We start from the raw sequence: 10980 nt of genomic DNA on the forward strand, positions 1-10980 counted from the left end.
TTTTTTTTTTTTTTTTTTTTTTATAATTATTATTGGGCTAGCAATTCATGAGACCATCTTCTCACAAGTGGAGGGTGTTGTAAATTGGAGAATCAACACTTCAAAGCAAGCACAATCAACTTTGCTCACGACGAAAGGAGAATTGATTATTGATTTTTTTTTATCAAGAGCAACGACAATAGTCAGCCAAATGTGTGCCAATGATGAGCGAATTTCAAATGAGTCAATTGTTTATGAGCGAATTTCAAATGAGTCCATTGTTGCAAAGGTACTGCTAAGTTTAACTTTGAAGTTTGATTATGTAAGGGTTGTTATAGAAGAAGCTAAGAATCTATTAGTACTCTTTGATGATGAATTAACGAGTTCTTCAAGCTCATGAGTCAAGAATCAATAAATCATAGAAAAAGAAGGATGAAAAAGATACTTTAACTAAAGGAGACAACCACCAACCCATGGAAAAATGTTCGTTGAGCAAATAGGGGATCATGGAATAGGAGAATTCCGTGGCAATCATGGTCGTGGTAACAAGGGTAGTAAGAGAAATGATGACAAAGGTAGTTCAATGAGCAAAGTAACACCATTTAAGGTTATCATTGCAAAGGACATGAGCATATAAACTTTAATTATATAAACTTTAATTGTTGCTGTAAAGATCAACGGTTAAGGATATTCAGTAATAAATTATAGTTTACCATATATATTATATTTGATATTTTATTATGAGGCAAATATCTAATATTTGACTTATTACCACAGGTATCTTCCCATTTATTGTTATTTCTTTTATTACTATTTTCATATCCTTGTAATTTATTTGATTATAAATAAGATAACTTTCACACCATTTAGGTGGGGTGGATTAATCAAACATTCTTATGGTATTAGAGCCATTTTGGTTTAGCACCCGTATCCTTTCTTTTCAATGGCTTTTGAAATCTTCTACTGTTCTTCTCCACCACCACTGCTAGCTTTGATGCCGCAGGGGCAGCCGTCATAGCTGCCACATGTAGAGCCGATTGATTACTCTTCGGCTCCACCCTTTTGACCTCCAAATCATCCTTCGTCAGACTCTGTACATACAACCTCACATTTTTCTCTTTCATTTTCTTTCTAATTTTCCCTTCATCCTTCATCCTTCACAGAAACCCTAACCTTAGGATCTTCATCAGCGTTCTTTTCGGAAATATACAGAATCTTGATAAGCCCATCGACCTTATGCAGAGATTTATCTTTGGAATCTGGGCGCCGCACTGGCCTCTTCGCCAACCAAGTTGCCGTCGCCCTTCTCGCCATAATTGGCTTCTTCACCCAATGTGGCGACTCTTCCGACTACCCTTCTCACCCAAATTGGCTCCTTCGCCCAATATCGCGACTCTTCCGGCTTCAACGTTGTCTTTGTCCCTTGCTCTAGGTTTCCCCTTCTACTTCTTAGGGTTAGACATATTCTCACCAGAGCCAAGGCAGCATCGTCGCGAAGCGACAATCCCTCTTCATGGGTTAGACATATTCTCGCCGAAACCAAGGCAATATCGTCGTTGAGCGGCGATCCCTCTGCAATTTTTGATGGCCAAGAAAGTGTTTCTCTACGCCTCCTCTGAACCAGGTTGTTGACATCTTCTCGAAACGTGTTTCTCAACCTCTTTGAATTTTTCAGATCCAAGCTTCACGTTTGTTCAAATTCGACGCTCAACTTGTGGTGGGGTGTTAAGGATATTTAGTAATAAATTATAGTTTACCATATATATTATATTTGATATTTTATTATAAGACAAATATCTAATATTTACCTTATTACATAGGTATCTTCCCATTTATTGTTATTTCCATTTATTACTATTTCCATATCCTCGTAATTTATTTGATTATAAATAAGATAACTTTCGCACCATTTAGGTGTGGTGGATTAATCAAACATTCTTATCAACAAACGAATTTTGTAGCAAAAAATGAAGAAGAAGAAAGACTTTTTATGGCTTGTATTGATACTAATCTAAAACAAAAGAATTTAGGATTTTTTGATTGCGGATACTCGAACCATATGACAGACACTCCAAGAGCTTGATGAGACACAAAGAGTTAAGGTGCAACTTGCAATAAAAGAGAGATGTAAGTTGAAGGGAAAGGCAATGAAAGTTGAAACTAGTCATGACATAGTAAAACTATTGGATAATGTTCAATTTGTGTCATATTTAAGATACAATCTATTAAGTGTTGAACAATTGATGATGGAAGGACATTTTGTTCTATTTGATGACAACATATGTATAATTACAAATAAGAAATGAGACCTGCAAATTTCAATTCTCATGAATTCAAATAAGATGTTTTTGTTGGATGTTTTTAACGTGGGAGATTTTACTCTTACTTTTAGAGCAAAAGATGACTTGACGTATGACATTTGAGATATACACATCTTCATATGAAGGACTTGAAATTAATCAATGATAAAGGTATGATTTTCGAGTTACCACACATTAATACAATTAGTTTATGTGATAGATGTAATTGTGCCAAGCAACCTGGGAAGTCTTTTGTGGTTGGATAAACTAATGAGTTTCAAATTGTTTACCACTTATTCATGTTTACTTGTGGGCCATTGCAAACTAAATTCTTGGGGGACTATTTATTTTTTACTGACTTTAGTTAGATGAGTGGACTTTACTTCCTAACATAAGTCAGCGCTTTTAAGAAGTTCTAGAATTTTAAAGTTATTGTAGAGAAGTGAAGTGGCTGCACGTTAAAGTTCTTTGCATAGATAGAGGTGACGAGTTTATGTATAAAGAATTCAATCTATTTTGTGAAGAATAGGGCATCCAAAGGGAGACAACAACTCTTTACCCTTTGGAACAAAATTGAATCGGTGAATCAAAATTCGAACTGTTGTGGAGATGACAAAAAGTATGTTACGAGTAAGGAGACTTTCGAACCAATTTTGGGCAAAAGCTATAGTAACATCCATCTATCTATTAAATCTTTCACCAATAAAGCCTGTAATGAATCGATCTCCTTATGAAGCATGACATAGAAGGAAATCATCTGCAAGTCATTTACGAGTCTTTGGCTATGTTGTTTATGCATTGATAAATTCTCAACTTCAGTATCACCAAACAACTCTTTTCTTGAATCATCTTCAGATGAGACACCGTCAACACAGTATACGCATCATGTCAATTATCTCTTATGAGAGACGGTTGATTTACCAAATGGAAAAAATGCAATTAACTTGAAATGAGTGTTCAAAACAAAATTTGCAGCAGCATACAAAGCATAAAGCTCATGTTGTGGTGAAATGATATACACAACGAAGTGTGGATTTTGAAGAAACCTTCTCTTCAATAGCTCACTTGGAAACTGTAAGAACTATTCTAGCATTAGCAGCCAAATTGCGGTGACTTGTTTATCAGTTTTGTTTTGGATATTTAGTTTTAAATTATGGTTTACCATAGGTATCATATTTCACCCTTTATTGTATGCAAATATCTTGTACCCATTTATTACTTTCTTCATTTTCTTTATAATTTATTTCATTTTATAAATGATTACAAATAGAGAACTTTCACCACCATTTAGGTGTGGTTGTTTTAGCAAATATATTTCATGGTATTAGATGCGCTCGATTTAGTAACCCTGATTCTTTCTTCTCCCTGACTTCTGAATCCTCTTCTCATCTTCTTCATTTCAAGACTAATTCATATGATCACCTTCAACCTTTCTCCATCCAATTTTCTGGTTTGAAAAAGCCAACTTCTCCCTCTCCTTGGTAGTTAAGAGATGCTGGGCTATATTGATAAAATTCTAGTTTCACCACTTTGAACCAAAAATCTCCTCAACACTCAACACCAAATATTTGGCATGTAAAGAAGTCGATCAACGACTTCTCTATCTCCTGCTCTCCTCTCTCACCAAGGAATTTATTGTTGTCGTCATTGGTCTCTCCACTGCACGTGACGTTCGACTCACATTGGATACTACATTCTGCCATCATTTGAAAGCCTGTGAACTAAGACTCAAAGATGACTTGCAGCTGATGAAACGCGAGACCAAATTTGTTGTTGAGTCTACCCGTACCTTTAAAACAATATGTGACCAACTTCATGCTTTGGTAGACTAGTTGAGGATATTGATAAAGTGCATTGGTTCCTTCGTGGACTCGGCACCGATTTAAAAAATTTTTCTATTACTCAAATGGCTCTTACCCCTCTCCCTTGTTTTGCAGATTTAGTTTTTAAAGCTAAAAGTTTTGAGTTGTTCTAGTGCTCCCTTAAGTCTTTTGACTCCATTCATATGACATTTTAGTCAATAGTCGTGGTCACACCCGTGGGAAGTCACCTACTTCCTTTAACAACCAGCGAGATCATTCTCATTCCCACAACAACAACTCTTCCAACTCAGGACAAACCCACTCGGGTCAGGGTCGTCGACCACCTTGCAACTAAATATGCCGCACTGAGGGTCATTATGTTGACCGCTGCAACCAACTGTATGTTCAGACTGATTCTGGTTATGCCCACCTTGTTGAAGCCTTCAACACATCATGTTCTATTGTTGGACCCAAGACTACTAATTGGTTTTTGGACGTTGGTGCTTTGGCCCATATAACCGTCGATCCAACTATTTTGGATCAATTAAAAAATTACACGGGTAAAGAAACAGTGCATCTCTACCAATTACCCACACTAATACGCTTTCTCGTGTTCCAAATATTCAATTATTGATGTCTTGGTTGTTCATCATCTCACTAAAAATCTTCTTTCAATTAGTAAATTAACATCTGATTTTCCTCTCTCCGTTGCATTTACTAATAATCTTCTTACTGTTCATAATCGTCAAACAGGAAAGGGTGGTGGAGTGACCAATAAAAGAGATGGAGGGCTATATATGCTGGAGCGCGGTAACTCTGCCTTGATTGTTGAGCATACCTTAACAAAGATTTACAAGAAGAGGTATATGCAGCACAACCAAAGAAATTCATAAAAAAAAAAAAAGCAAAGAAACAAAGATATACGGGCCGACAAAGTTATTATAAGGATTAAAACAGTTCCCTTGAACTTGGTATAATAAGATTGATGGGTATTTTGTATGTGAGGAAGGAAGACATAATTGATATTATCATTGTCTGCCCTTTAAGTTGATAATGCCATTTATACTAGGTCCTCAACTTTATTGTGAATAAACTTAAGTCTCAAATCACAGAGAATTTGAGAGGTGAGATATGATTTTATTGCACTATTTTTCTTGGAATATATCAAGTAGAAAATATGCTAAAAATATTGAGTAAATTTAGTGTGCTTCATTAAAACTCCAGCCACCCATAAAAATTAATAAAAAATAACAACATGAGGATAGAGTAGAAATGACATCCACTAATGTATTTCCTGTTTGTGTTATTTTTAGGTTATGCAACACCTTTAAAATTTGAAAGAGGGACAAAATGGATCTTGAGTTATGATGCAAGAACTAAGAACTATGAAATATGGGTTCATGAATAGCAAGATTGATGGGTATTTTTGAGAAAAAGAATACATGAGAAGTAGAAATGACATCCACTTGATAATGTATTTCCTGTTTGTGTTATTTTTAGGTTGATGCAACCACCTTCAAAATTTCTTTATGGAGGGACAAAATGGATCTTGAGTTATGATGCAAGAACTATGAAATATGGGTTCATGAATAGCAAGATTGATGGGTATTTTTGAGAAAAAGAATACATGAGAAGTAGAAATGACATCCACTTGATAATGTATTTCCTGTTTGTGTTATTTTTAGGTTGATGCAACCACCTTCAAAATTTCTTTATGGAGGGACAAAATGGATCTTGAGTTATGATGCAAGAACTATGAAATATGGGTTCATGAATAGCAAGATTGATGGGTATTTTTGAGAAAAAGAATACATGAGAAGTAGAAATGACATCCACTTGATAATGTATTTCCTGTTTGTGTTATTTTTAGGTTGATGCAACCACCTTCAAAATTTCTTTATGGAGGGACAAAATGGATCTTGAGTTATGATGCAAGAACTATGAAATATGGGTTCATGAATAGCAAGATTGATGGGTATTTTTGAGAAAAAGAATACATGAGAAGTAGAAATGACATCCACTTGATAATGTATTTCCTGTTTGTGTTATTTTTAGGTTGATGCAACCACCTTCAAAATTTCTTTATGGAGGGACAAAATGGATCTTGAGTTATGATGCAAGAACTATGAAATATGGGTTCATGAATAGCAAGATTGATGGGTATTTTTGAGAAAAAGAATACATGAGAAGTAGAAATGACATCCACTTGATAATGTATTTCCTGTTTGTGTTATTTTTAGGTTGATGCAACCACCTTCAAAATTTCTTTATGGAGGGACAAAATGGATCTTGAGTTATGATGCTAGAACTATGAAATATGGGTTCATGAATAGCAAGATTGATGGGTATTTTTGAGAAAAAGAATACATGAGAAGTCAGAATGAGACTACTTTGTATGTGAAGAAGGAAGGTATAAGTAATATTATCATTATTTGTCTTCATGTTGATGATATCATTTATAGTAGCTCTTCTAACTCTATTGTAGATAAATTGAAGTCTCAAATGATAGTGAATTTGAGATGTCAGATAGGAGTGTATGGCACTATTTTCTTGGTCTCGAAGCATATCAAGTTCAAGATGAGATTTTTATTTTGCAAGGAAAATATGTTAAGAATATTGAGTAAATTTAGTGTACAACAATACCCATAAATATTAATGAAAAATTACAACATGAAGATGATCAAGTAGAAACGACAGATGCTAGAAGATTCAAAAGCTTCTCGACAGATTGATCTACTTTACTTAATGCGCACACGACTCGATAATGTATTTCCTGATGGTGTTATTTCTAAGTTTATGCAACACCTTCAAAGGTTCATAATTGAATAACAAATGGGTCTTGAGTTATGTTGCTAAAACTCTGGAGTATGAAATTTGGTACTCTAAATCTTAAAATATCAAATTATATGGATTTATGGATAGCAACTGAGTCGGGTCGTTAGATGATAGACTAAATATTTCAGCAAATGTTTTCACTCTAGGATCATAGATGATTACTTAGAGCTCAAATAAGCAAGAAACAATGACATTGTCAATTTTAGAAGCAGTAACAGTTTCAACGGCGGCGTGTTAAGCTATTTGATTGAGAAAAGTGTCAACTAATTTTTGACAAGAGCAAAAAGGAGCCACACAAATATTTTGTGATAACAAAGAAAAAAAACCCAACATTTGACAATAGAACAAAGGATTGAACTTTGACATCTTAGTTATGATCTTGTTTGTAAAAGAAGAAATTATCTTGTAACACAAATGAACAGCTAGCATACATTTATCAAAAGAAAAATTTTGCTACTGCAAAGGATTACTTGAAACCTATGGGTGAAGTGTTAAGATTTGATTCAAAAATTTCAAAGTAGGATGGAATTTTCAGAAAGTTGCTAGTAGTTTCCAAAAATTATGAGTTTGTTTCTGGTCAATTGCTTAGTAACTTGGGTGAGTAAAAAAGTAACCAAACCTTGCCGCTTTGATCTCATTTTGACTTTTATTGTCTCTTTCTCAATATTCTTTCTCTAACATTTTGGGGCTTTATATTATGGATAAAAATGGATTAGTTAGGTATAAGATAATATTCATAGCTTAATTTCATTGGAAACCATAAACTATCAACTAATTTTTAGTTGAAAGGGTTGGAACAAGTATAAGGGGTGATTTTTTGGTAATGGCAAGACCAGCTTCCTCTTCCATATCCACATCTTCTTCCTTCATTCCATCTGGGAGTTTCCAATCAAAGCACAACAAGAGGTTAGCCAGTGCCAACTCCACCGTAAGGGTACCCATATTCATCCCAGGACATATTCTTCGGCCGCTTCCAAACGGTATTAACTCGAAGTTCTGTCCTTTGTAATCGATATTGCTTCCTATAAACCTCTCTGGAAAGAACTCTTCTGGGTCAGTCCAAGATTGTGGGTCTCGTCCAATGGCCCACACATTGATGTGAAGATGAGCCTTGGAGTCGATATCGTAACCGTTGAGCTTAAAAGGGGAGATGGTTTCTCGTGGAAGTAGAAGTGAGGCTGGTGGATGCAATCTCAGAACCTCTTTCACTACCATTTTTAGATACTCAAGCTTTTCCAAGTCTATCTCTTTCACTGAATCTTCTTTTATACAACTTCTAATCTCATCTTGGAGCTTCTTCATCACGTTTGGGCTCCTAACCAACTCTGTCATAGCCCAAACAATGGTGCTTGCTCCAGTTTCTACTCCAGCTAGAAAAATATCCTAGAAAACCATACATTCACATAAGAAGAAAATAAAACAATATGATAAAGAAGTGACTTCATGGTTATATCATTATTGGTTTATGGGTTAACTGTATTTTCAAAAAAAAAATTAGGTAGAGATGTCCATAGGACGAGACCTTCTTCGTCCCCGTTCCTACTTCATATTTCAATCTTTGTCTCGACAAAATTATTCATTTATTTTGGTTGAGATTAAATATCTCTATTTTAAAAATAGATAATTTTTATCTTTTTGATATAAGATGTATTAAAAAGATTAAAAAAATTTAATAAATCGAATGATATATAAAGTGGGCAGGAATCCAGACGGAGATAATCGGTGCCCTTAGCCTTGTATAAACAAAATACCCAATGAACAATCTCTAATTTTAGGTTACCATGATGAGTGCTTTAACGCAATCTTGGGTGACTTGTAGCACATCAGATTCAGAGCTTTCCCTCTCCATTCTCAACAAAACATCAACAATGTTTTCTTCCTTCTTAGAACTCTCCTTGAAGTTGATGCGATTGTCGACCACATGTTGAAAAAAGGCATCCATCTCACCAAAGCTCTTCTCCAGCCTCCCATGAACACCATTTATCCGATCAATAATCCAACCGAAAGTAGGAAAGAAGTCGGTCATCGAGAAGCTCCCGATTGCTGCAACTGCTCTCCTCATAAGATGTTGAAAGTGTTCATCATCTAATTTTCCTCCGCTGAAGATGCTGCCAAAAGCAACTCTTGATGTTATATTTGCAGTGAGAGAATAGGATTTGTCCCTCAGATTAATTGGAGTTGAAGAAGATGAGGATTGAGAGATGGAGTTTAGAAGGCGCCCCACTTCCTCTTCTCTAATTTCCTGAAAACATTGTACCCGCCTAGCATTGAAGAGCTCAAGCATACAAATCTTCCGAAGTTCCCTCCAACGTTCACCGTACGGTGATAGATTTAGGTCCACGAAGTTGTATGAAAATCTTCCACTACCCGTTAAGCGAGGGCGGCTGCAAGAAGCAAGGTCATGAAATTTAAACAGCTCTCTTGCAGCAGCGGCAGAGGAGATCACGATGGTTGGGACAGAGCCCAATTGGAGGAGCATGACGGGGCCATATTTTTTTGAAAGCTGAGAGAGAGAGCGATGGGGGAGGGAGCCAATGAGGTGCAGATGGCCCAACAAAGGAAGCTTTGGAGGGGTGGGAGGAAGAAGCTTGTTGTTGGGTTTTGCCTGTTTTCTTATGATTTTAAGAAGCAATAGAGAAGAACAGAGGAAAAGCAGAGGAACCCAGATGAAAAAATCATTACTAGGCATCATTGTATCAACTCTAAGCATTTCCAAGCTCTATTTTGCGAGATATAAAGAAGTAATATTTTTGTGTAGGGTGATTAAGCTATTTTAGGCCACAGACTGCAATAATTGTTCATTTACAATATCATATAGGTTTGTATTGAGAGGGTTGGCTTTAAAGTTGGTATATACCTTTTATGGATGCATTTTTGTTGTCCTTTTTAGAATTGATCCTTCGCAGTGGATCTGTAGCTTCAAAAGTGAGTGTGTAATAGTGAATATTTACACACGGTGAGGTTGGAAAATTTTAAAATGTTAACAAAGGGATGGAACCTACCCAATATTTGCATGGTTGAAGTTGAAAACTTCGAGATTTCAACAACAAGAGAGTTTGAAGGGGATCTAGATTTAATCCTATATCAGTGAATATTCGCCTGGTTGGAGTTGGAAAACTTTAAAATGTCGGAGGGTTTGAAGGGGATCGAGATTTAATCTCGGCTACAAACATCTTTTGTCGGACACTATAAATACCCACAAATGGGAAAATGTGAGGATCTCGATTTAATCCCGGCCATAAACATCTTTTGTCGAGAGACTATAAAACACAAATTGTTAGGTAAAATCAGATGGGGATCTAATCCCGGCCACAAACATCCTTTGTGGGGAGACTATAAATACCCACAAATTGTTATGTAAAAATGAAATGGAAAAATGTCAATAACAAGAGGGTTTGAAGGAGATCGAGATTTAATCCCGGCCACAAACCTTTTTGTCGGGAGACTATACATACCCACAAATTGTTAAGTAAAAATTAGATGGGGATCGAGATTTAATCTTTGACACAAACATCTTCCGAGAGACTATAAATAGTCACAAATTGTCGTGTAAAAATCAGATTCGTGGATTAATGAATCCAAATTGCATCCGACCAATTTAGAACAAGGTTCATTGCATTAACCAAATTTTTCTTTAGATCTTCGATCTCTTCATTGATCCAAATTTTATATAAGAAGTATTAATTAGTTTTGTGTGAACATAAGGGCATGGTTGTGCTGACAATTAGGATTGTCTTGTCACTCTTCCTCCTAAAGAGTCCAACCGTTTGCTTTATCACCATTCGTAAAAATTCCAATCGTTTTGACGGCCACTATTAATATTATTAAGAAATCCTTTAAAAAAAATGAATAATGGTATCCAATTTTTTAAATCATCACATGAACATGGTAAAAAGACCAAAACCATAAATAAAAATTTTTAACATCCCAACAACACACGTTTGAGAAATGAAAAAGGTGGTCAGTGTACCCTAGCTTGAGAGTAAAACTATTTGGAGTTTTTTTTTTTTTTTTTTTTTTTTTTTTTTTTTTTTTTTTTTTTTTTTTTTTTTTTTTTTTTTTTT

General features: G+C 35.3%; 1 protein-coding gene across 2 annotated transcripts in view; it reads right to left on the reverse strand.

The window, feature by feature from the left end:
- LOC111458145 (cytochrome P450 71B35-like) overlaps nt 1–9632 on the reverse strand; it is a 40466-nt gene extending 30834 nt beyond the window's left edge. The window contains exons 1-2 of one of the 2 annotated variants that reach the window (XM_023100625.1): nt 8697–9632; nt 7793–8299 (exon numbers count right to left, since the gene is read on the reverse strand). In XM_023100625.1, the coding sequence (XP_022956393.1) occupies nt 7793–8299; nt 8697–9626 (1437 nt within the window). In that variant the 5' untranslated portion in view covers nt 9627–9632. The remainder of the gene's footprint in view (nt 1–7792; nt 8300–8696) is intronic. The other variant, XM_023100624.1, reaches the window with a different exon arrangement.
- Between the last annotated feature and the right edge of the window lie 1348 nt (nt 9633–10980).

This window comes from Cucurbita moschata, unplaced genomic scaffold (genome assembly GCF_002738365.1).
Source record: "Cucurbita moschata cultivar Rifu unplaced genomic scaffold, Cmos_1.0 Cmo_Scf00021, whole genome shotgun sequence".
Lineage (NCBI taxonomy): Eukaryota > Viridiplantae > Streptophyta > Magnoliopsida > Cucurbitales > Cucurbitaceae > Cucurbita > Cucurbita moschata.